Below are 27,723 nucleotides of genomic sequence, written 5' to 3' on the forward strand. Positions count from 1 at the left end.
TTGGATTTACCATAATCCAAGATATATAAAGTGGTTACTATCTGATATGTTCGTTAAGGATTTACTTGTCTGTGTTTCGAATAATTGGATGCATGCAAATTTTTCTAAACCAAAGCTCTGAAATAACAAGGAGTATAAGAGTTATAGCCATCGCCATAGCCAATGAAGAAGGAACGTAGAGGCCCTCCAAAAATCAGCATTTTGTCTTCAAGTCTCTGTCACTCTTCTCATTGTTACTATCTCGACGGCAGTTTATTTCCCGTCAACTTTGCAAGGTATATCCTCAAGGATAATTCCTTCCATATTCCTCGAATCTGCTCCTTCGTTCCTCGAATGCACAACTACACGTATTCATTGGATCACCAATCCCATTCTTTCTTTCTTTCTTTCTTCTTCTTCTTCTTCTCTGCTGTCCCTCCCCATATAACTCTTTCACATGCCCGGAACCTAGGCAACACAAATAACCTCAGCTTAGTTTTTGGCTTTTTCTTTCTTCTTTTTTTTCTTTTGAGGTGGTGGGCTGGGGAGTTTTCAAGTTTAGTTTCTTTTCTCATGGAGAATCTTCTTTCTCATTCCTATATTGTTATCGCTTATGATGCCACTAAGGATCGTGGTATGCACGAGCTTAAACGCACCATTAATGAAGTTAGATTGAGAGGTGACATTCTTCATACAGGTGATAGGCTTATTGTTCTTGGAGTTCTCCATAAAGTGCCTAATTCCTGTAAGTGTTTGTTCTTTTTCCTGACCCATCTAAACCTGCTCCTTAGTGTAAAGTTATAGTGGATCCGTGTAAAACCAGTGTATTTACTTTATGGGTTATTATCGACCCGGTTTGGATAAGAATTGCTCATATTTTTGTTTATCTGCACAAAGATAGACTGGTTTTCTACCATTTGATGATGGGTTAGATAGTATCTCTTGAGTGTTGCATTGTGCCAAGTGCTTAATTGTGACACACACTGCAAGCGTAAAAAGAAATACCAGCAAAATGCTAATGTTGTTTGCAAGATTTTAATTATGACATCACTAGCTAGCTGGTGTATGCATAATATGAGCTGAGAAAAGAGAGAACTAACTCAATTTGTAGTGGGTTGTTAAATCAAACAATCTCCTGATTCTTTTATTTTCTTTTATATGTGGGGTTGGCACAGTGGGTTATATGAAAGCATGCCCTGATTCTTTTGGTGGAGCAAGCGCTAGTGTGTTGGAAGAGGAAGTTACAAAGAAAATTAATGTGTATCTAAACATGCTCCTGGAAAGTGCTGAAGTTTGTGAAGATGAAGGGGTAATTAATACATGCTCTCTATCTTTAATTTGTACACTTGGATATTCTCTTTCTCTCTTTTGCATAGATATAATGTTCTTCTCTTTATGAAGAAACAAAAAACTACATTTTATTGGAGTATCATTTAATTTTGATAAGTAAATTTGGCACACTTTTTCAAGATATTATGCAAATTCTGTGCTACATCCGCATATGCAATGCAAGCTTATAGAAAGGAAGTCACTCCCAAATACTTTGGAACAGAATGATGATGCATGTGAAACCTAGGACTAGACTTGTATGTAATTCACCTTAATTACTGCTATTAATTCTTACCTTTCCACCAAAGCATACTGAAGAATGTTGTTGCCAGACGCATAACACGCAGTATTCCTATGTTTTAGCTACAGGACTGTTTTCATTCTGGAAAAGCATAGGTTTTCAACCCTTACTATCTTTTTTTTTTCCTTAACACATTTTTTCTTTCAAAATATAGGTCACCATTGAAGTTAAAATTACAGCAGGAACTCCAATGAAGCAGGTCATTCTTCAAGAAGTTGTTTCTTATAAGGCAACTTGGGTCATACTAGATAGGTAGTGATTCTATCTTATTTGATTGGTTTTAGCATTTTAATTTCATTGGTGATTAGTTTTGAACTTTCGTGTTCTGACTATTTAACCATGCCTATTAACTTCAAAATTTGCCATTCCATCCCATAATAATGCATTTTTGTGAATGCATGTTGCTTCTATAAATACTGGTTAATCCATGTTACTTCTTCATAGATAATGATCCCTATTTGGATATATGCCATTGTCAAATGTTCCATTGCTTCTTCTCCTTCTTATTTCTTTATTTTCGTGGCATAACGAGCAACACTTTCACATTTAACAGGCATCTTAGAAGAGACTTGAAGTTTTATCTTAAACAGATACCTTCCAAGCTTGCACTGATCCATGATAACTTATCTGTGGAACTTAAGAGACCTCATTTTGCAAATGAAACGGACCCTATAGAACAGAAGCCATTCTATTCCATGTCCAAACCTGTTCCCCTGCTGAATCGTCAAGGTGGTGAAAATGAAGGGCAGTGTGTTATCTCTTGCAGAAGCTTTTCATTATCAATTAATTCTCTTGAAAGTTCTGACATGCATAGTTCCAGTTCGTTACCCTCATCTTCATATGGATCACGCGAGCATAGTTTTCTGTTAGATTTTGGGGCGTCTTCTAAGCAACATAAAGCAGGTAATAATTATAAATCTAAAATAGTTTACTAAACATTCTGATTACATCCACGTCTATATCTTGCATGATTTACAACTCAACCATTTGATGTATATGAACTGGATGCAAGCCTCCTTCCCAGTTTTTTTTTTTTCAACTTCAAAAATGTCAACCTCATTTGAGAAAATTAATTTGTTTTTCATGTTAAATCTGAACTCAATCTAAATTTTGGGATTCCAAGAAAGTTGACAACCATAGATCTACTGGAAGTAAATACGTGCATATTATATTGATTCACATGATCATAGCTCTCTTTCTGAAGCACAGCACGGTATAGGCAGTGATTAGATATATGTTCCTGATGCTATGAAGATCATCTTCAGCATTACTCTGCGACCACAATATCACTTTTTGTCAGAAAAATATTTCCACGTTAGTTAGTTCCTCGATGAAGAATGTCCTATTCAATTCTGGATTCATTTCTTTAATATGAATAAACAAAATTTTATGCGTTTCAGGTACATACAACAAACCAGACAGTAACTATCCTCCTTCCACTCAGATTGCCCACCATAAAAATGTTTCTCGACGTCAAACATCGGAAGCACCTATTCTTTGTTCTGCATGTGGGGCGAGGACTGAATTTTATATTAAGGATGCAATGAGATTCACTTTTTCTGAGATTCAGCTTGCAACACAAGATTTTTCAAAAGAGAACTTATTAGGAGAAGGTGGTTATGGACATGTATATAAGGGAGAGCTAAAAGATAAACAGCTAATTGCTGCAAAGGTACGCAAAGAAGCAAGCACACAAGGGTTTGCAGAATTTCAGTCTGAGGTATATGTCTTAAACTTTGCCCGCCACAAGAACATCGTCATGCTTTTGGGTTTTTGTTGCAAGGAGAATCTTAACATCTTGGTTTATGAGTATATATGCAACAAGTCTCTGGATTGGCATTTATTTGGTGAGTATCTATCCACTTGGTCCAAGTTTAGTTTTTTATTGTTGCTGATTTGGTTCACTTCTCTTCTTCTCATCTGCTGACATTTTTAATCTTTTACAGATAAGGCAGCAATTGTTCTTGATTGGCACCAAAGATATTCCATTGCAATAGGAACTGCAAAGGGATTGCGTTTTCTGCATGAAGAATGCCGTAGTGGTCCTATCATTCATCGAGATTTGCGGCCTGGGAATATATTGCTCACACATGACTTTGTTCCAATGGTGAATTCTGCCATCTCTATGCATTTCTAATGTGCTTTTGTTTTTCAGCATGTCCTTTTCCAATCCACTGCAATAATAGCAGTAATTTTATCTGTTTCTGTTGATGGTGTTACTCTTCCAGATTTCATCACTGTCACTTGACTGTAGCTTTTGTTTCCATGTTGCAAGTGGACTTGGATTGAATGTCCAAGCTTAATTTCACCTTTGTCCCTTAGCCAATTATAATTTGTTTCACATTTATGAGCTACAGAAACTAGAAATCCTTTACCCTGGAAGTTCATATCCAGCCATTCGTAAATATATGTATAGAAAACTGCCTGGAAATAACTATGATTTTAATATAAAAATAAAGGAACATGATAATACATTGACAGCAGCAGCAGAGCTCTCCTCAGTCCTTTAATTATTTATTTATCTGTACTATCACTAGCCTTATTGATTGAATAAAGAGTCAATTTTAAGGATAATTTCAGTTAATGGAATGATTTTTGTCTGCATACAGCTGGGGGATTTTGGCCTTGCCAGATGGAAGACCACTGACGAGGTCCAGACAAGGGTACTTGGCACGCTGGGGTATGCCTTCTATGAGCTCTTTGTGCTTCAGGACCACTTGTTTTGATGTTGAGTCACAGTTTCTTAAGCCTGATTTGTCTAGTTAAACAATCTGAAATTGGTCTCTGTTCTGGTCCATGTAGATATCTTGCTCCAGAGTATGCAGAAAATGGTATTGTTTCTGTGAGAACAGATGTCTATGCATTTGGCATTGTTCTCTTACAACTAATATCCGGACAAAAAGTAGTTGATTTAAAACGAGTCGAAGGACAACAATCACTTCGACAGTGGGTATGTTGGTGTTTTAATTCATCCTTTTCAGCAATGATCAACTTCTGGTTTTCTCTGATTTTCTCTGTTGTTTGAATCCAAAATACTTTCTGTGATGGATGTCAGGCAGAACCACTGATTGAGAGGCTCGCACTACACGAACTCATCGATCAACGAATAGTAGATTCATATGACACATATGAATTATACCTCATGGCTAAAGCAGCATATCTATGCATACAAAGAAACCCCGAAAGGCGGCCATCAATGGGAGAGGTATATGGATCTGATCCTTTGACTTTTGTTCATTGAACTGTTGGTGAATATGCAGCATGACCAGAAACTTTGATATCTTGGAATATTGTATATATGATTACTGCAGATCGTGCGCCTTCTCGAAGGAGAAAACAACCGAATCCATCATTTAGGGGAGCAAGTTTTACCTCATTATCATGCAAGGAGATGAAGAGGTTGAAGATACACATCATTTTAGTTTTACAGATGTATATCTCTGTGTTTTTTCATCTCTACTTTCTTACATGCCTTGTTCTGGCTGCTGATTTTGTCTTAAAATAGTTTTAGAGGAGAACTTTAGTCATCACTTAGATAAAGGTATGTTCATTTCCTTGTCTAAATAAAACACTGAATGAGAAGTGTCCATGTTTTGTGGACGTTTAAGCCAATTTGTTTTGTAGTTTGTAATGCATTGAGTAGCTTCTCTCCTCCATGTTCAATTTCAACAAAACTCAGTGAAAGCTTATAATGAGATGAGAAGGATTGAAAAGGACACAAGTTATGTGAATTTTCTATAGATAATAACAACAAAATTCATATAGATAAGTATCAAAAAATGAAAATTTCTAGATTCCAGGCAGTGCAGGCACTATATGTTTTTTTTTTGGTGGGTGCAGAAGCAATAGTTGACCCACGTCTTATCATGTATCTCTCAAGCTTTGCATAATAATTTTTATCATATCCATGGGAGCAAAAGGAGAACTATCTAGAGGATTTATCAGTATCAAAATGTGTGGAGCCAGACAGAAGAATAAACAACTACAAGTTGGACTAAGCAACAGTTTTCTCCACAAGGGTTGGGTGTAGATTGTAGAGAGAATCATTAGGGTTTTGGCTTTCTCCATACAACAAAAGCATGAGATTCTGAGATTGAGATGGACCTTAGTTTTAGAAGGAACCTTCCCATTACCCATTTAATCTTTCTGCTTACTTTTCATCTTGTTTCCCTTTTACATGCATCACAAATTGACAGTGGTGCCACTTCTTCAGATGCCACATTCACCCACTATGAAATTTTTTTTTTTTTTTTAAATTTTTTTACATACACCAAGTGTATATGCATCCAATTAAGGATTTAAAAAACAATTTCTGAGCTTTATGTGTTCGCTCACAATCTATTTAATTTCCATTATAGCAACTTTGAAATTAGTGGCACATACCCTTTCTGTTCCCCTGCTAGTTGGATTATTTTGGGAGTCAAGTCAGAGAGCACTTTTCTTAGGAACAGTTTCCAGATTTAATTTTTATTTGTGCTTTTTTTTTTTAATTAGATTTTTGAAATTTATCAAAACAGTGGGTTAAAAGCTTTTTATATTTAAAACCTGTAAATATTTTTTAAAACACTTCCTTCTAATTACTAATAAAAATTTAAAAATAATACAAAAATTTAACTTAAAAAGATCAGATTTTTATTCACCCTCACTCAAATGAAATATTTTAAAATCTAAACATAAAGAATATCAAGAGCTTTGACAATTTTTGTGAATAGTTTCACAAAACGGCACAGTTAAAGCCACTTTCTCCACAGTACTTTACAACATCGTCTTCATCTTCATCGTCTCTATATTTTTTGTCCGTACTATCATTTTTATTTATTTATTTTTATTATTTTAAAATTATTATTTATTTTTTATATTATAATAATAGATAAATTGATTCTTATAATTATATTTAATTTTATCTTATTTTTAATATAACATTTCATTAATTGTTATTTTTAAATGACTATACAATATATTTATTAATATTTAATAAAATTTAATATTTTTAAAATAGTATAATTAGGAAATTAATAAAAAAATTTATCTTTTTATATATAAAAATAGAGCTGACAAAATTTATGAGATGAAAGAAATATAAAATTTAATACAAATGAGAATTTAATTGATTATATTAATTTAAAAAATTTGATTGGCTGTTATCCCTAATATATTTCTTTCAAGAGTTTAATTAAATCATTTCATATAGCATACAGTTATTTTCTATTTCACATGATTTATTTTATAAAAAAAAAAATTTTATAAAAATTATACATAATTTTATTTTTTTTAAAAATAAAATTTTAGAAATAACTTATTTTTATAATTTAATTTTAATTTAAAAAATAAAATTTATTAATAAATTTATACACAAAAATCTTAATAAAAATTTTAAAAAATAATTTTTTAAAAAAAAGTTATTTTTTTTAAATAGCTTATTTTTATTAAGAAAATATTTTTTATTAATTAAATTTTTTAAATATTCTAAACGTCTGAATATTTGAAAAATATATTTTTTAAAAATATATTTTTGAAATAAAGCCAAAAAAACAATTCTTTCATTAAAAAAACAATTTATAAAAAAGAATTAAATTAAATTTATATAAAATATTTAATTGAAATAATTATTTGTGATAATAACTGAAATCATATATATGGGAATGGAGAATCCAACTAATTTAAAATTCAATTAATTAAGGTTTACCATATAATATCTCCGAGAAATGGGGAACAACAAAAGAGAGAGGCACACACCCCTCAAAGACATGGGCACTTTGAGGAAATAAAAGGTAGGCAATGCTGCCACGTCTTCTCAAACCCAACTTTGAAGGGCTCTCTTCTCCATCAACCATCTGGAACTTATCTTTTTCAATATATATATATAAGAAAGAAGTTGCACTACTTTAAAAATAAAATAAAAGTTAATAAATAATATTTCTATACGAATAAAATTGACCACTTATATTAAAAATAATAAAAAAATATAAAAGATCTAATAGTATTTGATGCAAATATGTCAACATGCAAGCTGCTCATTCAGATTTTGTTCAGTGATAATTTTTAAAATAAAATTTAATATTTAATAATTGAAAAAATAAATTATAAAAAATAAAATTTAATTAATAATTATTTATATAATTATCTACTGCTAAAGCAGCTAACTGTTATTATTGTCTAATTATAACTCTATGATTTTGTAACAAGCAGAGCTTGTATGAAGAAAGGATTTGTACTTCGTAGTGTACAATGAGAAACAACTTCATTAATTCCACCGAGGAGATAATTATATACTCAAGCTTTTTTAATAAAGAGCAAACAACATTTTAATCAAAATTCTTAAAATAATCAAATTATCTACTTAATCTTTTGTATTATAGGATAAATAATTATAAAAAGAGAATATATAATTTTTAATATTTATATATTAATATAATATAATATTTATTTAAAATATATCATAAAATACACTATATGACTGAATTTCATAATAAGATTTTAATAAATTATAACATTCGGTTACAAAAATTTCACATTTAAAAAAATTCAAAGATAATAATAGTCGAATTTAAATTATCAAAAAATTAATTATTTTATGAATTGGTTGAGTTTTTTGTGGTACAAAATTATCTTAAAGAATAACATTTTCTAATTTTCACTATATTCATAATCGCAAAATCTCTTATTTATTAGTGGATATCAATAAGATTTTTAAAAGGTTTATTAATTAATTTTATTTATTTATAATATAAAAATAAAGTATACACTGAATTTTAAAATATATATTATTATGTATTTATTTTAAATTTAATTTATTTTTTTATACTTTTTTCTGTTATAAATTATTGACTTGTATGTTAAAAGTAATTTTTTATAGACGTAGACTATTCATCAATCATCTTTAGTTCATTTTCAGTCACATGAATTTAATTGGATAAATTTTTATTTTTTATTGTAAAAAAAATTTAGGAAGAGCGACTAGACATGAAGGTGGGAGATACTGGGAATGCATGGGTCCAAAATAAAAACTGAAAGGTGAAAAGCAAATTAAGATCCACACACCAACAAAAGCTAAGATGCTGAATCTTTTCTTCTTTTTATTTATTTATTTTTTTTTTCCTACAAGTTGAGCCATTAGCCTGCCATCCACTTGCATCTTCTTTTTATTTAAAAAAATTATTATTTAATTTTTATAATATAAAAAATTTATAATTATTTTTTCAATTTTAAAAAATATATTAATATTTTAAAAAATTTATTAATTAGTCTCTATATTAATTTTATTATTTAATTTTTATAATTTTAAAAAATTTATTAATTAATTTTTTAAATTTTTTAAAAATTACATTTTTAATTTATCTCTATATATCACTCTTTTTTCTACTGTCATACATATAAATAAAATTAATTCACGTACAAAATACGAGTGATATTTAAATAAAATTAATTCAATCAGATTAAGAATGATTCAAATTTTTTCTTTATAAATAAAGTTTGTATAAAAGATAGTTTTTTTTGGGTAAAAAAATCAAAATTTCTTTTGAACAATGAAGTTAAAAATATTAAATTTTATATTTTAATTTAAATTTATATTTAAACTATCATTATAAAAAAAACCTAAATAAGCTATTAAATCATACTAGACTAATTTATTTATTCAAACTCTATACATTTGAATGAGGGAAAAGAAAAATAATATGAATAAATTTTAAGGTAAAGATTGAGAATGGGATCCCAATTCTTTGAAAAGACTAAAAGGTAACATTGCATATAAAACCTGAGTTTTCCCACAAAAAAAAATTGAGTAATGTAATGAAATTACAAGGTTGGAATTGGATTCCAAAGCTCTTATTGCCTCCAAATCCAATCACCTTCTAAAGTTTGAATCATTTGTACACACCTTTAGCTAGTGGACCTCTCTTACTATTTTATCCTTGCCTTTCATGTTAGATGGATACAACATTTTTATTTAAAAAAAAAAAATCTCAAACATTATTTAATTACTACATAAAAACAAGTAGATGCTATTCGATTTCAAAAAATATTTGATTATAAAATTAATTTATAAGATATGATATTTTGAAATTTAAAAAAATAGAGTTTATCAGTATATAGGTAAACTCTTTTAGAAAAGATCACGTCTCTTCCCATTTATTTTTTGTGCCATAGGTTTCTATCACTCAATCCTATATTTTTTCACGACAGACGGCCATTTAATTTTTTCGGCGCGCATGCTGGTAAAGTTACGAAATGACTGGATTTGCTTCCTTTACCTTCTGTCACATCACTGCACCGGACTAGACTTTTCGTGAGTAAACTCACATACGTAGTCAAGTCACGTAATGTTGAGCTGACCTATACCGGTGGATTGATAGGCTTTAGATCCGTATCTTTTTCTAAATCCAGACCTCATTTCTGATAGAAGAAGCCCAAACGATCATCAAAATATAATTAAATTAATTTAATTTTTTTTTATATTAAATTTGTTTTCCAATATTTTAAAATTTTATATATTAACCTTAACTTCCAAACGTAGATAAAAAGCAACAAATGCTTAACTATATAAAGAAAAACAATAAGCATCCCACAATTGTAGAGTGACTTGAAAATTTTTATTTTATAACGAAATTCGCATCTTTTGGCAATAAATAAAAATATATAAAATAATTCAACGGTGCGTATTGATCCTCGTCTAATAAAATAACTCAGGGGGTAGTTTAGTCATTCCAACAAATCCACTTGCACTTCGTTGTGATGTGCTAACATGGACACGACCATGAGCCGGTTCCAAAATTGGCCTTTCACTAAAATGACTTCATCAAATTTAACCTTAGCATTATTGATTTATATTTACTATTTAAATGGATAATTTTTCATATACTCTACGTTTAAAATCCATAAATTTTTATTTTATAAAAATTTATTTAATTTTTTTAAAAAATCATTTATACTAAATGAGGAATTAAAATTTATTTATTTATTTTTTAAAATAAAAAGCATGATCAATTATCACTTATCTAAGTCAATTTGAATCAAGAGAGTAAATATAAATTAAGAGGGTTAATTCCAATATGCATTTTAGTAAATTAAAATTAAAACGCAAATTTCACGTCCGAATATATAGATTTAAAAAGAGTTTTTGTAAATAATTTTAAAAAACGATTATAAAACTATTTTTAAATAAAAGAGCTATAAATAATTATAAAATTATAAAAAACATAACATTTAAACGTCTTAACGAGCATAATACCATGGATTAGTAAAGTACATAAGGAATTTTCTGAAAATTCATAGTTTAACCTCATTTCTCTTTTACTAACAAAAAAAAAGTCATAATACTTCATATTTTTAGTTTTTAGACACAAGGCAAGTTTGAATTTAGATCAAATTTGGAATGGTTGGACTAGAATTAAAAAAAATTACATTTGATTAAATATAATCTTAAATCAAATAAATTGATCAAATATTATTATCCGCAATGTTTATGTTATAAATCAAATGGCATGAAATTCAAATGTAATTATCACTTCACTATTAAATCGATATGTACTTTATTATACGACAAATTCTCATCTACTCTCAATTCAATTTGAAAGATAATTCGAAATGTTTCGATTTTTTAACGTACTCGGTATTTCGCATGAATTTTTTATTCATGAAAAATTTATGACTAATATAAAAAGATGAAAATAAAACTTTTTACAAGACATGAATTATATCTTTTGTGGTGCAATAATAAAGTACATTCTCTATATTTTTCGAGATTATTTAAGAACTCAATAATTTTGGTCTCGTGTTTGGAAGTTTTTTCTAAGTTGCAATTAACACATAATCTCCATACTTTGGTGTTGACAAAGTAATTGGGCTCCATGATAAATATTGCTTGGCAACCTCTGATTGGATTAAACAAAACACCGATGGAGCAGTTAAAGGGAATTCAAGAAGGTGATACGTAATTAATATGGAGCATAGTTGAAAGCTTATTACATTTGTTTGGTTGTTTGATTCTCAATGAATGCAGAGTTATAAACTATATTATTTATTTTCGAGTAGTATGATATAGAGGGATCAAACGGTTAATAGTAGAAATGGACTCTAAAACTGGCCTTATTCTAATGGAAGCCGATATTGATAAGAATTTATATCATATTAATATTTTGTATTAATGTCTTTAGCTAATTATATCTTAATTGGTAGGTGAAGTTTAGACACGTATATAAACAGAAAAATTGTGTTGCGGATAGACTAGCTAATCTAACTGTGACATCAACTTTTGGTGGTTTAAGCTAATTTTCGAGTTCATCTTAAGTTATTATAAAATTAGTACAACTGATTTGCATATTTTTTCTTATACTTGTCAGACTACTATTTAAGTTCGCTTCTTGATGTAAAAAATTTTTGTAACTGTGTAGTTTGATTGAATAAGAACATATGAAACTTAAATTTAATCAAATATAGGTTTGAATTAAACTAAATTGATTTTGTATGGTTTAATATGATTTTTATTAAATCATATCTTACTTCTAAAAATATTTTTTGAAAATAGAATGAATTGAACCAAAATTTTAAAATCGGTACTAGAATTGAGGAATATCCTTCAGTCCAATTCAGAGTTTATAACCCATCAGACCAAAGATGCCGATCTGATTCTAACCGAAATTGCATCTATATCTACTGATTATGAATCAAAATCGGCTCGAAACGTACCGTGTCTGTGACCTAGAAACGAGACAGACAACAACGAAGCAGCAGATAGAAAGCAGACCTTCACGCGCCTATATAATTGGATCTGCACGTGGAGAAGGGCCACACAACAAAGCACAAACAATTGAGATGTGCTTTTCACGTTTTTAAGTGAGAGTAGGAGTGACATTTTTTGTAACAGATGATTTTCAAGTGAAGGTGTTTGGTCGCCGCATCATTTCTGAATAATAAATCAAATTTATTAAGAACAACCAATTATTTAAAGAGTTTTTGCTTCTCATCGCCACGCCATCTTCCTCTGTTTGGATTCTTTCATTCATTATGTAGAGAAGAGGGAAAGAGAAAGAGAAAGAGAAAGAGAAAGAGAGCACGTTGTGATGAGAAAGTGCTATTCCAACGTAGAATCCACAGAGACCATCTAAAGAGAGAGAGGGAAATCCAAAGGATGCTTCTTCAGAGAGTACTGCCTCTGTTTCTTTCATAAATCTCTCATTCTCTGCTACTGCTTTTTTTTCTCTGCGTTCTTAACGATGTGAATAAGCGGTAAGCGCCTTTTCTCTTTTGTTTTCTGGGATTTTGGAGGAAAGTCTTCAAAGGGTCAGGCCCAATTTCTCCTTTCTCCTTTCTCCTTTCTCTTTCTGATTTTGTTCTCTGTCTTCACTTTTTCCTTCTGCTCTGTACTCCAATATCCATAGCTTCTATCCAAATGACCCTTGTTATAATTATTTTCTTGAATGGATTCTTTGTCTAAAGTTCAATCCTTGCATGATGTTCTTACGTTTTTTATTCAACTGATTTATACGTGAAAACTACTAGGTTCTCTTCCATTTCCTTGCTTGATAGTGGACTGCTGACACCAGTTCTCTCAACAGATCTGCTTCTCATCTTTGTTGGTAAGTTACCATATAAAAATTTACAATTTTAGCTAGATTCAAAGAGTAGTGTTGGTCCCAAATTGTTCATCAGATAGAACAGTCCAGAAACAGTCATCTGTCTCTGTTTACGGTTAGTTGCGTAATTAAGTTGAGTTCCCTAACATTTAAACACTCATGGAACATGTTTAGCGCAAGAGACAATGAGAAGAAATACAAGTATAGTGTCGTGTTGTTAATGGTGTCTAAGAAAGAAACGACAAACGGCAGTAATTTTGGTTTCTGCAATTGTGACATTATTGTTGGTACTGGGTAAGGTAACTCGATGGACCAAGAGGGTAATGGTGGAGTAAAAGTGGATGGACGGTGGAGATGGACCAAGTTTTGGGTTGTGAGGGACTGTAGGGATACTCAATTGTGTGGAGGGTCAAAATAAAGCTAATAAGGAATCAAAATCTTTTTATGTCACCTCCAAAGTGATTTCTGGTCTGCTAGGCTCTGTTTTTTTTTTTTTTGGGCAGACTTTATTCTGTTTTCGAATGACGTATTTAGCACATAATAAGAGTTTTATTGCCACTTGCCATGCCAATACAACCTTAGCCGTTAAAACCTCTGCATGTAATTTTAGACTGTCTCTTTGTGGGTACCACTTGTTTTATTTGGCATAAAGACTTGCTCTTAATATAAAAAATGGTCTTTTAGCCTGTTTTATTTGTTCCCCTAAACTTCAAGGGCAACCCAAAATCTTGTTCTTGGTAGTAATTTTGATTACTCTCCATTCTTTTTTGGGAAGGTTTGGTGATCGAACCTCTCCACCCACCAAAGCTATGGAATTAAACCCCACATGTGGCTTGGCCATCTTGATATGACCCATGAGACCTCAAGTGTTTAGGTCAAGGGATATAGTAATAATTGTTGTATATAAAAGTTGGACATTAAATAAATAGTTGTTGTTTAAGTTATATCAAAATCTAAGTTACCACTTCTGAAATTTTTGCATTAATTTTGGGGTGGGGGGATTGTTGTTTCCTGGGCATATGAGTAGGACTGCTTGTTATGTCTATTGCATTGAAAGCTATAAATCTTGTTCTATGTTCAATGCTTTTAAATGCAATAGCCATTGCTATGCAACAATGTTGTCCAACTACATATGGCTAATTAATATGGAGTTTGTTTGTTTTATCATCAGTTGTTTTCCACATGTCTATGATTGAAGGGTGGTCCTGCAACTCATTTACTACTGCACGAATCTATTTCCCTTTGGAATACAATCATAAAAGCACTCTTCTCTATTGCATATCGCTCCATAAACATCTGTGGAGGACAATGCTTAAATGGATTTTTATGGTGGAAGAGACTAATATTTGAATGCCTATGGCAACAAAGTTGCATCATGCAAGCCACATCTAGAAAGTTGTCTTTTTAGATTTTTTTTTATTTGGTTGGGATTTGAACTTGAAGCCTTACTATTCGTGGAAACAACTCTTGTGTCAGTGAGTTAAAGCTCCTGATTGTTTTGATCTTACTATCTTAAGCCTTGGTCCAAGCTTTAAAATAATTTAGGCTTCTTTACACATTTTGTTAATTTCGTGAACTTGTCAATAGCCCAGTTAGGGGATAAAGAGTCATCATGACTAAGATCTTAGGGGCCTGATAACAGTTCATCTTGTGGTGAGACAGGACAAGATATCTGCTGGTTGATTGGAGAAAGAAAATGAATTCAATGGCTAAAGTTTGTTGGCCATACTTCGACCCTGAGTACGAGAACTTGAGCACTAGAATCAATCCACCAAGGTATTTGCCAATCGGATTGTCCATGAAAGTTGCTACTCTAAGTTCATTTTCATTTTTTAATTATTTTTTCTCCTTTTTCAACTGCAGGGTATCAGTTGATAACACTAGTTGCAGTGACTGTACTCTAATAAAGGTAATGTTATTCATTTAGCTATTAATTATTTTGCTTCCTCATGACGTCCAACTCTAAGTTGAACCATATATGATCTTATCTGCCCAATATTTCAATGCCATATGGTACTAGATTAAAGGTGTTGTTCCTCATTATTCAGTTCATGAAGCATAAAAACCAGTGGGTTCTAATCAGAAATCAAATCATGCATGCTTGCTGTACTTTTTGATCAACAATATTCAGCAGCTATGGTGAATATTTATTTATGGAATGTGATGCTTATAGGTGGACAGCATGAACAAACCAGGGATTCTGCTAGAAGTCGTGCAAATTCTAACCGATCTTGACCTCATCATCACCAAAGCTTACATCTCCTCGGATGGAGGATGGTTTATGGACAGTACGTACATGCTTCTACTATTTCTTTCCTTGTTCTTTTTGATGGTTATGAAGGGTTTGTGCTCTTTCTATGCCGAAGATTATGCTTAACTATATTATAAATCTACAATAGTCCGTCCTTGATGTTTTTAAGTCTAAAAAGATTAAGATTAAAGCCAAATGTTCATTAGAATGCACCATATTGTTGTAGCCTTATGTTAATATTTCACTTTATCTGTTTCTCACTGTCTTTTTTCTCCCCCTATGAAATAGTATTTCATGTCACTGACCAACAAGGAAAGAAGATTGTCGACAGTAAAACCATCGACTACATAGAGAAGGTATATGTTGCTTATCTTCTTAGTATCTGCGATAACTTTAAGCTTTACATAATACTGTAGGTTCTCGATACAATATTTCTTCAAGGTCCCAATTTAAATGATTAATCTGATTATATAAATTTTATGATCTTCTCCATCCAACAATGGCAAGCAATTCCTAATACAATGTTTTGGTACATTAGGCTTTAGGTCCAAAAGAGTACAACAAAGGTGAATTGAAGGCTTGGCCTGGCAAACGGGTGGGAGTGCACTCTGTTGGTGATTACACAGCCATTGAACTCATCGGCAGAGATCGTCCAGGTCTTTTATCTGAGATTACTGCTGTCCTTGCCAACCTTCACTTCAATGTGGTTGGTGCTGAAGTTTGGACGCATAATAGACGGATAGCATGTGTTGTTTATGTCAATGATGACACTACATGCCGTGCTGTGGATGACCCAAACAGATTATCGGTTATGGAGGAGCAGCTTAAGAATATTTTACGCGGGCATGAGGATGATGAGAAAGAAGCTCGCACCAGCTTCTCCATGGGGTTCACCCATATTGACCGAAGGCTGCACCAGATGTTTTTTGCAGATAGGGATTATGAAGGTAGCGGAATGGCAAGTGAGGTTGATTATCCTCCCTCCTTCAAGCCAAAGATCACAGTTGAGCGTTGCGGAGAAAAGGAGTATTCGGTGGTTAGTGTTTGGTGCAAAGATCGAGCAAAATTGCTGTTTGACATTGTGTGCACACTCACAGACATGCAATATGTTGTTTTTCATGCAACAATATCGTCTGATGGCCCCTATGCCCTGCAAGTATGTATATCTATCTTTTCTGACTAATATGATAATCTGCTCCTTAATAACTTAGGGCAAAATTAAGCAACATTCTTCATTTCTGTCAACGGCAAACACAAACCATCTTCTTTAAATTTACAATGCTTCAAAATTGTTGCCAATCCATTAGCTTTCCTTCGGGGAGCATTTGAATCTCCAATTTTATTCTGTGCATTCAAAATGATCTTTTGCTGAAGTCTTGAGGATTTAAAAGACCACATGATTTGCATATCAGTTTGTCGGTTTGACTTGTATAAACTGTGTTGATTACATCTACAGCTGAACACTTTACTAGTGTGGCTGAAGTTACTGATCAAGCATGTTGCTGCAGGAGTATTATATCCGTCACATGGATGGTTGCACACTTGATACTGAAGGAGAGAAAGAAAGAGTCATCAAATGTCTTGAAGCCGCAATTCGGAGAAGAGTATGCGAGGTAAAGAATATTTTTGTGCTCATATTGGCCTGTGTACTAGTGTTTGATAGTCTCTAAAATTGCAGCCTTTACGTCTAAAGCGAATGGCCAACTGTTTTCTCCCATTTGTCCCTCATATGCATAATGGAAACTGTGGCTTACCACCATAATATGCCTTTCATCCATATTGCTACGTAATTGTTTGACATGGATTGCAAATTGATATGAGAAGTGTCTGTTTCTTTGAACATGAACTCAGGGTCTGAGCTTAGAGCTCTGTGCAAAGGACAGAGTAGGCTTGCTGTCTGAAGTAACAAGAGTTCTGAGAGAGAATGGATTATCAGTTTCAAGAGCCGGTGTAACGACAGTCGGAGAGCAAGCAATGAATGTATTTTATGTGAGAGATGCTTCAGGGAACCCAGTGGACATGAAAACAATCGAAGCTCTTCGTAAAGAAATCGGACACACCGTGATGCTCAATGTGAAAAGACCTACTGCTAGTGCAAGGGAACCGGAATCCAAAGGATGGGCGAAAACAAGCTTCTTCTTTGGGAACTTGTTCGAAAAGTTCTTGGCTTGAGAAACATGTCCATATGATAAAATGTAACAGAAACTTTGAACTGTATAGAACAATAAAATATGGGCAAGGCTTGTAATTGTATACCTGTTTGTGTACTTAAGGCATGAATATAGCTTGCAAGCTAATGAAGTTAGTGCTTTTTGTTTTTCTTCCTGGCGTTATGCCTTTGATTCTGGACATGGCTTACTAATCCAGCGGATTTGTGAGTTAGCCAAGAATACGTCTATCTGTTTTGAGGGAAAAGAAAAAAAAGAAAAAGAAAAAAGAAAACAAAAACTAGGAAAGAAGATAAGCAAATTCTTTGAGTGATATTTGATCCAAATGGAATATATAATGGAAATAAGCAAACTCTTCCTTTGACTTTTGAGTGATAACTTAAAGGATCTCCAAGTTCTAAATTTTTTAGAGATTTATGTCTCAACGAGTCCTAAATTCTTCCAAGGATAAATTACAATTAAATCCTTATAGTTTAGCTAACTCTACATCTTAGTTTTTGTATTTTTGTCAATAATAATTATTATTATTATTGTTATACATAAAATTAATTTCTAATCCTCTAAGTACTTTTCTAATAAAACGATTACATTCAAATAAAAATATATAATTTTAAATTATTAAAAAAATAAATATAAAAATAATGATGTAAAATACAATTCTAACCCAATTAATAAATAATATAGGAAATTTCATTTTTTGCCTTTGAACTTTAAAGCAATGTTTAATTTTATCCAAAATTAAGTTTTGGCCCAATTTACTCAAAACTTTTTTATTTAGAATTAGACTTGCCCTTTTTTGCCAAAAAAAAAATTAATATATATATATATATATATATATAATAATAATAAAGTACTAATTTCATATTTTAATATTATAAGAATATTGAATAATGAACATTCATCATTTTTTATTTTATATTCATTATTTTAATTGTAATAATAAAACTTTAGTATTAAAAAATAATATTTTATAATTAAAATATAAAAAATATTGTTTCACAATTTCTTTTGGAAAAAAAAGAGGCAAAAATAAAAGTTTCCTTCCTTAAATAAATACTGAAAGTTGTGTTGTATACAATAGGTTAATGATTATTATACGTTAATATTAGGGGTTGATTGTCGTAACAATAAAAAAATAAATGATTAAATTTAGGTTTATATTTTTTAATTAAAATTTATGTATTTACGAGTTGAAACAAGACAAAATAAACTAAAAAAATTTATAACTCACTTTTTGAAATCCTCATAAATAATAATTTTATTTAATTTTTAATAATAAAAATAAATTTAAACTAAAATATTAGATTTAGTATTTTTTATCCTGCTGCATAATTCAGAGGCAATTTTGATATTTTAGTTTTATAGATTCACATTTTTCTAATTTTAGATTTTTTATGTAATTATATAAATCTTAATGTATAGCGAAATAAATTAAGTTTCATATATTTTTTTCTTATTTTTTTAAAACATCATTAATTTCATTGCAATTAATTAAAGTATAGACATCAAATAATTATTATTTTGAATTATAAAAACTAAATAGATATATTTTAAAATTATAGATACTAAATAAAAATAAGACATTGTAATTATTTTATATATTTTTAATATCTTATATAAATAGAATAAAATAAATAGAATAAATAATTAATTTTATTAAAATATAAAGGCTGAATATTTATTTTTTTATAAGCAAGTTGGTTAATTTTATAGTATTTTACAAAATCCTTAGAAAAACAGCTACTAAAGAGCAATTCAAAGAGACCACTTTACGTGGGGCCTACTTCGTTTTTGCCTAATCAAATCACCGATGATATCACACGTGTCACCACACGCGTCTCTATTTCTCTTCTCCTACGTTTTCTTTTCTCCCTCCCCTCTCATTTTGGTCTTGATGAACGCCACCTCCTTTCTTCCTTCTTCTCCACAGTCCGAGTTCTCAGACCCGACTTGGGTATGCGTTTACTTCATCCTCCCAATTCGCTTTGTCGTTTTAATTCTTTCTATAACTTATCCCTTCTTCAATTATGCTCCAAAAAGGAATTTGATTACCTCTGTGTGGATGATTTCTTCTTCTTCTTCTTCTTCTAATCGGTTATTGTGTTATTTTCTTTGGTTTGCAGAAATGGTCATTATGTATTTTGTTTTCTACTGAAGAAAAGGGGTTCTGCTTGTTTACTTCTTTCTATTTTTGGGTTCTTCGTTTTTTATATTGAATGGTTACTGGTAGTTTTGTTTATAGAGCTTTGTAGTGGATAATTGATTGTGATCATTATTCTTCTTTATTTGTTTCACCTCCAAAGAAGGTAACTTGTTATTGGTGGTTTGTCACATGGATTTAATGATGGCTTTTTCTGAGCTATATTGTCGCTTTACCGAATTAATAGACGTTTGTACTGTTTTGCGTTATCTGTCTAGACTATTTCTCTGTTTGCTGACAAACAATAAATTCTTTTTCATTGATTACCAGAGGTAGCGGAAACACGGTAGTGGGTTCAGAGTGAAATGGTGGGTGAAGCTAAATTGAGGAGTGAGGACTTGAACCAGTGTTTTGAGAGGCTGATGATGGTTGGCGGTGGGAATAGTGCGATTGCTGGTGGAATTAGTCACGGAGGAGTGAAATTGGAGGGAGTGGTCATCACTGAGTGGAAAGATATCCCTATGGAGCTTTTGCTGCGGATTGTTTCTCTTGTTGATGATCGGACCATTATTATGGCTTCTGGGGTTTGTAGTGGTTGGAGGGACGCTATCTGTTTGGGCCTAACCCATCTCTGTCTCTCTTGGTATTGACCCCTCTCTCTCTCTATCTCTGCCCCCCCCCCCCAAACCAAAATGCTTTGAGGGCTTATGTGATCTTTGGTTCTTAGTTGTGTTGGTGAATTAGGAATTTTGATATTTCTTTCAGGATTTCTAAAATATTATTATGTGCTTGATTTTCTGCTAATGCTAAACATGAGATATATGTTAATGATGCCATTTTACATTTGAAGTTATTTATTTCTTTATTATTAATGAGCTCGTCAAGGTGCCTGATTGTGGGTTAAGAGAATGGAGGAAGTAATATCTTTAGCAACTTCATGGTCTGCAGTTCTTTTATGACTGCTTCCTAGATTGCCAGAATTTGTTCCCCCCTCTCTCTTCTGTACTTCCGCTGTTTTGAGTGGTTGTCAGCGAGTATCTTTAGATTTCTTTAGTTTAATGCCATATTATAATTCATTCATCCCTTTTGTTCCCATATCCCTACTCCTTTCATAGGCCGAGTCAATTCCTAGGAGTAGTTCTATTTTCATTTTTTCTTTGTTTCCTATTATAAGGCTTTTATTGTTCTCCGCTCTCCAGTGTCGGACCAAGTTAGGGTGATCTCATGGTAAGAGAGGCAACATTTAGATTTATGTGAAACTATATTTTTTTTTTGAACTCGCCCTGAAAAATCGGGGCAGTCTTGTGATTTTACTCTGATTGTTACTCCTTTGAAGTCTGGATGACCATTATTATGGCTTTTGTTCTGGATTATGAGATGATGGTTCATTACTGCTTGAAGCCAAACTTACTATAGAATTGATTGCCAATAGTAACAAATGATGTCCATGTCTGTGGCATGTGCAAAATGAGTTTCAGACTATGTGGTTGCTTCTTTTATGTTCATCAGAAAGAACGCCATGAGATTTACTTGAATGTCCTCTCCTTGAAAAGATGAAGTTGAGCTTCACCAAGGTTTTAGAGATGTTTTCATGAATTCCTAAGATATTTCTTATATGTGACCTTGTGGCTTTTTAAATATATAGCTATTCCTAGGAAATTATTCTTGTTTGTTTAGTCATGGTTAGGCTTTTCCTTTGGGGCTATTAGTGGCTGCTTACCCGCCTGTAATGTAGGCAGTGAAAGGATCAACTTACTGCCTCTACTTCTATTAACTGAGGGGGAAAAGGTAAAGTTTGTAGGCCTTATTTGGTTGGTTAATCCTTTTGCTTTTCTTCCAAATCATGTGGAGCCTAAGGGCCTCTCTAAACAAATCAGTGTCATTTTGGGTGGGGGAGATGTTATGGAAAATAAATTGTCTCGTGTCTTCTCTGGTTAGTTTCATGACTTTCATCGTAATGATATCTGTCACAGTAGTATCATACTGTTTAACAGAAAATTAATTTTGTCTTTTGTCTTCTCTGGTTAGTTTCATGACTTTCAGCTTAATGATATCTATCACAGTATCATACTCTCCTTTCAGGTGCAAAAACAACATGAACAACTTGCTTCTATCTCTGGCTCCTAAATTCACAAAACTGGAAACTCTAGTACTGCGACAAGATAAACAACAACTTGAGGATAATGCTGTTGAGGCTATTGCAAGCTACTGTCATGATTTGCAAGATCTAGATCTCAGCAAAAGTTCTAAGCTTAGTGATCGTTCTCTATATGCATTAGCTCACGGTTGTCCCAACCTTACTAAACTCAATATCAGTGGGTGTACAGCATTTACAGATGGTGCTCTTGAATATCTGACTCGATTTTGCCGAAAATTAAAATCTTTGAATCTTTGTGGATGTGTAAATGCTGCAACTGACCGTGCTTTGCAGGTGAAATGAGTTATGACCCTCTTTGTTTCATATGCTTCTTAATAGAAGTGATTTATAAACTTGTATGAATCCTTTGCAGGCTATTGGACAAAAATGCAGTGAGTTGCAATCTCTGAATCTGGGATGGTGTGAGAATGTGGGTGATCTTGGAGTAATGAGCTTAGCATACGGATGTCCTGATCTCAGAACTCTTGATTTATGTGGATGTGTCTATATAACAGGTATTTCATGTTTGGGAAGCTGTTCAACAATTAGAGAATTGAACATGGTCTTTATATTTTTCTGATTCAGGAATTGAGACTCTTGATTTGATGGTCAAGCTTTCTTGTAAAGACATGTCATGATTTTGCCCTCTTTTATATAAATTGTGTGTGATATTTTTACTTAAGTGTGCATTCCAAGGGGATAGCTGCGACTCAAACCTCTTCCATAAGTTTTAGGCCTGAGAGAATTGAATGTTGGTTGTGATCACAATGTCATGAAATTCATGCATGCGATCACCAGCTCATAGATCTCAGTTTCATGGTGTCTGCCTTGTTTGATTTCTCTAAGTGCAGATTGTGTATTTAGACTATGGATGCTGGAAATAAATAGGTCTCCTCGTTTGAGAATTTTTGCAGTATATATGCTGTGATCTAAACATATTCTATTTTTCTTGAGAGGAAATGTTTAGCGATATCATCCTGAAATTTTGAGTGGAGCGGCATACAAGTAGTTTATATTCACTTGCTAAAATTTTTACTGTGGTACTGTACAATTGTCCTTCTAATGGAAAACTCTAATTGATAAAAGATTATTAATATAGTGATAAAAATATTAAATTTTGATACTGTGTCTGTTATTTGATGTTGAGCGGTTAGCTGCTTTTCAGTTTCTGGCAGAAGATTACATTAAGGTCGTTTTGGCATTTTCTCTGATGACTGACTTTCTTTTTACAATTTATTGTAGACGATAGCGTGATTGCTTTGGCATACAGATGTCTCCATTTGAGATCCCTTGGTCTGTACTACTGTCGAAACATCACAGATAGAGCCATCTATTCACTGGTGCATAGCCGAGTGAAGAACAAACCCCCACTGTGGCAAACCATGAAGGGCAGGAGCGATGAGGAAGGTTTAAGGAGTCTCAACATCAGTCAATGCACAGCACTCACCCCTCCCGCCGTTCAAGCACTTTGCGACTCATTTCCTGCACTTCACACCTGCTCAGGTAGGCATTCTCTTGTCATGAGTGGCTGTTTAAGCTTGACATCGGTGCACTGTGCCTGTGCAGTCCAAGCACACCGCACAATGAGTTATATTCCTAATCAAGCTCATTAAGCACTTGATCCTAATCAAGCTCATTGAGCACTTGATTAAGTTTGAAGTTTCAAGTTCATTCCTAATCCAGCTCACTGAGCACTTCATCAAGTTTGAAGTTTTGAGTTCGATTCCAATCCAGCTGATTGAGCAGTGCATCAAGTTCAAAGGATCAAGTTTGTTTAGAATCCCACTGAAATAACTATGCCCCTGCACATATATGGTTGTGTTGAGAACTGGGCAGTTTGGCTGCAAATGAGCAGCTTTTTTGTTGGAAATATGGTATGTATAGTTTGTCCTTGTGCTGCCCCTTTTTCGCTTTCTGAATTACCCGGCGCGTTGGTCTATTAAGAAGCCAAGTTTGTTGTTCTATGCTAATTTTTTTTCCTTTTCATGCATAACTTCTGTAAACATTCACATTTTACTTAAAAAAGAGGTTTTATCGTGATTGCACAAGTGCTTTTTCATCGTCTTAAAATGGCAAAAAAAGGAGAAAAGAACACAATAAACGTAGCTTGCTCCAGTCTGTACTCCATCAATGACCAAATTCCTCCTTTCGATGAGATGCGTTTGGCTAACTTTGTCTTGCACATCACACCTCTCATATCGGCAAAGCTTAGCTATGTACATGTAATGCATCAGCGTCATTTGCTTTTGTACACGATCTCTTCATCATCAACATAAAATGCTGGATTACAAAGGCATCTGAAGAGTCTACCAATGCCCTGAAACCATAAAACAAGGTATTTAATGATACTCTTGAAACACATCCATACGCAACGCTTCTGGCCTAATTCAGGAAAGCTACAGAGAGCTTCTCTTTCTGTTCTATGCCATTTTTCTCTAAAACGTGAAGGCAAATGTTGGAGTAAATAAGAAAAGGAACATGTGAATGAGCTTTAAATATGCATAATACAGTGACTTGCCTGAGAAAGTAAAGGAGTTCTGTATGATAATGATATTGGTGAATCTTCTTCATTGCTGCTCTCGGAACTGCTTCCATCAGCATCATCATCATCATCATCAATATCATCAATTGCAGCAGCATTTTTTCCTTTGATTGTTGCCCCATTTCGTGCTTGCTTTTCCCGCTGAAACAACCATTCCCATTTTTCAGAACCCTTTTTGTTTGAAAAGAACGCAGTAAAACGACTGTTAAATAGACTCTGTACCTGAAAAATCTTTCCAAGGATTTTCAGTGCCAAGGCACGGGCTTTAAGATCTTCCTTTCTCACATTATTTTCCCTCAGGACCTGCACACAAGTTTTAAAGTCACGAAATGGATCTCCAGTGAGTTTTCCTTCCTAATAAGCCAAAATAGAGGACAAAGAAATAAATGGAGACAGACTCACCATTTGACAAACGTGTACGAGGGTAACTTCAATGTCTACCACATTCAATTTCCATAATGAGTTCATCAATATCTCTTTGTTTGATCGTAGATGAGATTCAACATCGTTTTCAGGGCCACTTCCATCCATTTTAAATTGCTTGCGTATGTCCTCTTGAAGTTGCAGCAACTGAAAAGCACCTGAATTTGTTTTGCCTACGTTGTTAGTTAGTCATCAAGAATAACCACCCACGAGCAATGGGATGCAGAAGAACATATATCGTACTGTACCTTTTGCTGCTGTAACCTGAGACTTCCAGAAATGGCCCTTATTGCGAACCCACTCGGCCAAAAATGGTACCCCCAGATAAATTGCTTTCTTTCCAAGCTCTTGTGCTGCTTGTCTTGAATACATGTAGCCAATAGTTTGTAACATATCTACTCCAAAAGCTATATATTTAATTCAGAAGTACAACGTTAAATTATGCTATGAAGTTATCTGTCTGAGCTAAACAATCAAAATAGAAATTGCAACATTGTCTTGAGAAACTTTACATAATTTAATGGTTATCACAAATGAAGAGATATGGTGTAAATTCTACGTAGTTGTGCCAAAATGGGCAGTAGGCAGACCTGCATCAGAGAGCCGTTTGGCTTCGGATTCAACACGCCTTAAGAATCCTTTCTTGTCACCTTGAACATATTGGTTTAGAAAATCTTTGAGAAATCTTGCGAGTTTTTCCTCTCTCTCTTTCTGAACAGCCTGCAATCAGTAATTGCAAATCATGGACATTCTTTGTAATGTTGAAATTAAAAATGCATTGAATTTGACAACCTCCTTACCTTCAATTTATCATGTATTTTCTCAGGATTGTCAATTTCAGTTGCTAATTCTGAAGAAGCCATTGATGCCACAGATAAATGTCCTATGTAATCCTCAAATAATTCACTTCCGAACAGAAGAGCAAAAACAGCTGTAGGATCAAGCATGGTTTCCCTGACAGGACATCATATTATTTTGTGTAGTAGTATTGCAGACAACCTTCTAGGTAACCAGCTTTGTGCATAAAAAAGCAAATTACAAATACGAAGAGTAACCTATAATCTGTACAGGAATTTTTTTTATTATTATGCAAATTTCAGGCAAAACCTGTCATGTGACATTAATTCAAGTGAAACCTGAGACTGAACTTAGAGATTGGTAACAATCTTTGAATCCTTGCAGCCTTTGTCCAAGAAAACAAATAATAAAAAGACTTAAAAACCTGATAAAGGATCAACACCAAAACATCAGAAGACTTGCCTTGATATGCAATACTTCCCATTTCTATCATAAGCATCTCTTTGCACTGGATCACTCAAGACTTGATAAGCTTCACCAAGTACCTGTTAAAATTGGCAATTATTTCTGTTTAAAAATGTTAAGGAATAACATATTCAAGCATGTAGATCTTTCATGTATTTCCAATCAATGTGTAGCCTCATTCTCTATGTAGCTCATCTTAATAAGGCACACAGCAGTGGGCGATATGGTGCTGACACAATAGGGACTAGAGGTTGCAAAATGAGATTGAAATGGGACCTTCTGGCAAATTACAGTAATATTAGAAGAGGACTTGCCTGAAATCTTTCTGCAGCCTGAGGGTCATTTGGATTTTTATCTGGATGAACTTGCCTGGCCTGTAAAGTACAAAATTTCTTTCTTTTACATCTCGGGCATGCTAAAAGAGTGTCAGTCACAGGAGTTGAATAAGATTTAAGCCAAGGACATAGCCTTTAAGTCAATAATTTGAAAGAATAAAGATGTCAAGAAAACTTCAATTTTGCTATTACATTTTCAAGTAAATTGAGATCCTGTATAAAAATACCAACTTTAATGGAAAAAGCAAGGAGGAAAAGGAAAGAAAAAGAAGTAAAAACAACAGAATATCAATAGATGTTCATCTACACAATCTTACATATAAAACGAACCATCAAAAGCTCAAACCTTAAGATAATAAGCTTTGCGAATCTCATCCTCTGAAGCTGAAGGGCTGACACCAAGTACATCATAATACTCAGTCTCCTTCACCATTATTGATTTCTTTCCAAAGGAGAGAGTCACAACTCAACTCAGAAATGGTAAACCAGGAGTGTGAAATGATCAAAAGGGAATATAGGGAAAGGAGAGACAGAGAGGCCCACTTGGCAGCGTTGGCTTTCCAGTTCTTTAGAGCAATAAAGAAATGAGAGAAAGGCTCTTTTTCGCGGGAGCAAAACAGTATTTTAACTGTCAGTAAGGTGGCGCCTATGATAATAGTGTGATTCATCCTGTCTTTGCATTTGCCTTTTTTGTGTATGAGGCCTATCAAGTGGGCTTGGGTTAGTCCACCTGTGGGATCCATGTTGGCTAGCTTTTGCCTCACTTTGGGCTTTTTGAATGGCCCATCTTATCTTTAAGTCTCATTTTGATCAACTTTAGGCAAAAGAATTCTAACAGTAGCAATCTTTTATCATTATTTATATTTTTAATGAAATGGTACTATTAATTTTTTTAATCTCAATTGAAAAGTAGCAATGTGAATTGTAATCATAAAAAATTAATAATTATTCTATTGCATTCTAATATTGAGATCTAATAGGTCAAGTTTGGCATGTGTTATCTAATAATTTCTACCCATGGCTATAACCAACACACAGGACTGCCTCTCTATCTTTACTTGAGAGGGGAGGAAAGAAAGTGATGTAAAAGAAAGATAGAATGAGGTGTCTAGAGGCCCAACCACTACATTATTCTGTTCATTCTTAATGTTAATAATAAAATTATATGATAAAATGACAATACAGCACAATTGGATTTACAAACTTTTGTAAAATAGAATTAAATTAACAATTATCTCAAAAAAAAAATTGAGGAATCTGTTTTGATTTACAGACACTGATA

The 27,723-nt window shown here is 32.8% G+C and overlaps 4 protein-coding genes across 8 annotated transcripts; 3 read left to right on the top strand and 1 right to left on the bottom strand.

The window, feature by feature from the left end:
• Positions 1–315: 315 nt before the first annotated feature.
• On the top strand, positions 316–5,925 carry LOC110606176 (inactive protein kinase SELMODRAFT_444075). Its single transcript, XM_043953062.1, has 10 exons — positions 316–724; positions 1,155–1,288; positions 1,764–1,861; positions 2,163–2,512; positions 3,010–3,456; positions 3,556–3,716; positions 4,219–4,289; positions 4,412–4,559; positions 4,665–4,814; positions 4,921–5,925. Exons 1-10 carry the CDS (start codon positions 334–336, stop codon positions 5,002–5,004), a joined length of 2,034 nt encoding a protein of 677 aa, XP_043808997.1. The 5' UTR covers positions 316–333; the 3' UTR covers positions 5,005–5,925.
• A 6,631-nt stretch (positions 5,926–12,556) lies between these two features.
• LOC110606615 (ACT domain-containing protein ACR3) lies at positions 12,557–17,753 on the top strand. Of its 3 annotated transcripts, XM_021745506.2 has the most exons (9): positions 12,557–12,835; positions 13,109–13,185; positions 14,845–14,958; positions 15,046–15,091; positions 15,356–15,470; positions 15,722–15,789; positions 15,972–16,589; positions 16,942–17,046; positions 17,285–17,753. In XM_021745506.2, exons 3-9 carry the CDS (start codon positions 14,879–14,881, stop codon positions 17,603–17,605), a joined length of 1,353 nt encoding a protein of 450 aa, XP_021601198.2. In that variant the 5' UTR covers positions 12,557–12,835; positions 13,109–13,185; positions 14,845–14,878; the 3' UTR covers positions 17,606–17,753. The 3 variants fall into 3 exon arrangements, with proteins under 3 accessions (XP_021601198.2, XP_021601199.2, XP_021601200.2); XM_021745507.2 differs by lacking the exon at positions 13,109–13,185 and having other exon boundaries at positions 12,575–12,835; XM_021745508.2 differs by lacking the exons at positions 12,557–12,835; positions 13,109–13,185 and adding an exon at positions 14,187–14,657.
• Positions 17,754–19,422: 1,669 nt separating this feature from the next.
• Positions 19,423–23,926, top strand: LOC110606678 (F-box protein SKP2A). Of its 3 annotated transcripts, none has more exons than XM_021745599.2 (5): positions 19,423–19,555; positions 20,072–20,384; positions 21,824–22,172; positions 22,252–22,393; positions 23,121–23,926. In XM_021745599.2, exons 2-5 carry the CDS (start codon positions 20,107–20,109, stop codon positions 23,489–23,491), a joined length of 1,140 nt encoding a protein of 379 aa, XP_021601291.2. In that variant the 5' UTR covers positions 19,423–19,555; positions 20,072–20,106; the 3' UTR covers positions 23,492–23,926. The 3 variants fall into 3 exon arrangements, with proteins under 3 accessions (XP_021601291.2, XP_021601292.2, XP_043809206.1); XM_021745600.2 differs by having other exon boundaries at positions 19,500–19,555; positions 19,725–20,384; XM_043953271.1 differs by lacking the exon at positions 19,423–19,555 and having other exon boundaries at positions 19,577–20,384.
• LOC110606679 (chaperone protein dnaJ 10) lies at positions 23,890–27,036 on the bottom strand. Its single transcript, XM_043953270.1, has 10 exons — positions 26,788–27,036; positions 26,421–26,480; positions 26,104–26,186; positions 25,644–25,797; positions 25,434–25,563; positions 25,092–25,250; positions 24,823–25,001; positions 24,643–24,723; positions 24,397–24,561; positions 23,890–24,195 (listed from the first exon to the last, which is right to left on the bottom strand). Exons 1-10 carry the CDS (start codon positions 26,872–26,874, stop codon positions 24,115–24,117), a joined length of 1,179 nt encoding a protein of 392 aa, XP_043809205.1. The 5' UTR covers positions 26,875–27,036; the 3' UTR covers positions 23,890–24,114.
• Positions 27,037–27,723: the final 687 nt, after the last annotated feature.

Source organism: Manihot esculenta, chromosome 18, assembly GCF_001659605.2.
Source record: "Manihot esculenta cultivar AM560-2 chromosome 18, M.esculenta_v8, whole genome shotgun sequence".
Taxonomy (NCBI): Eukaryota; Viridiplantae; Streptophyta; class Magnoliopsida; order Malpighiales; family Euphorbiaceae; genus Manihot; species Manihot esculenta.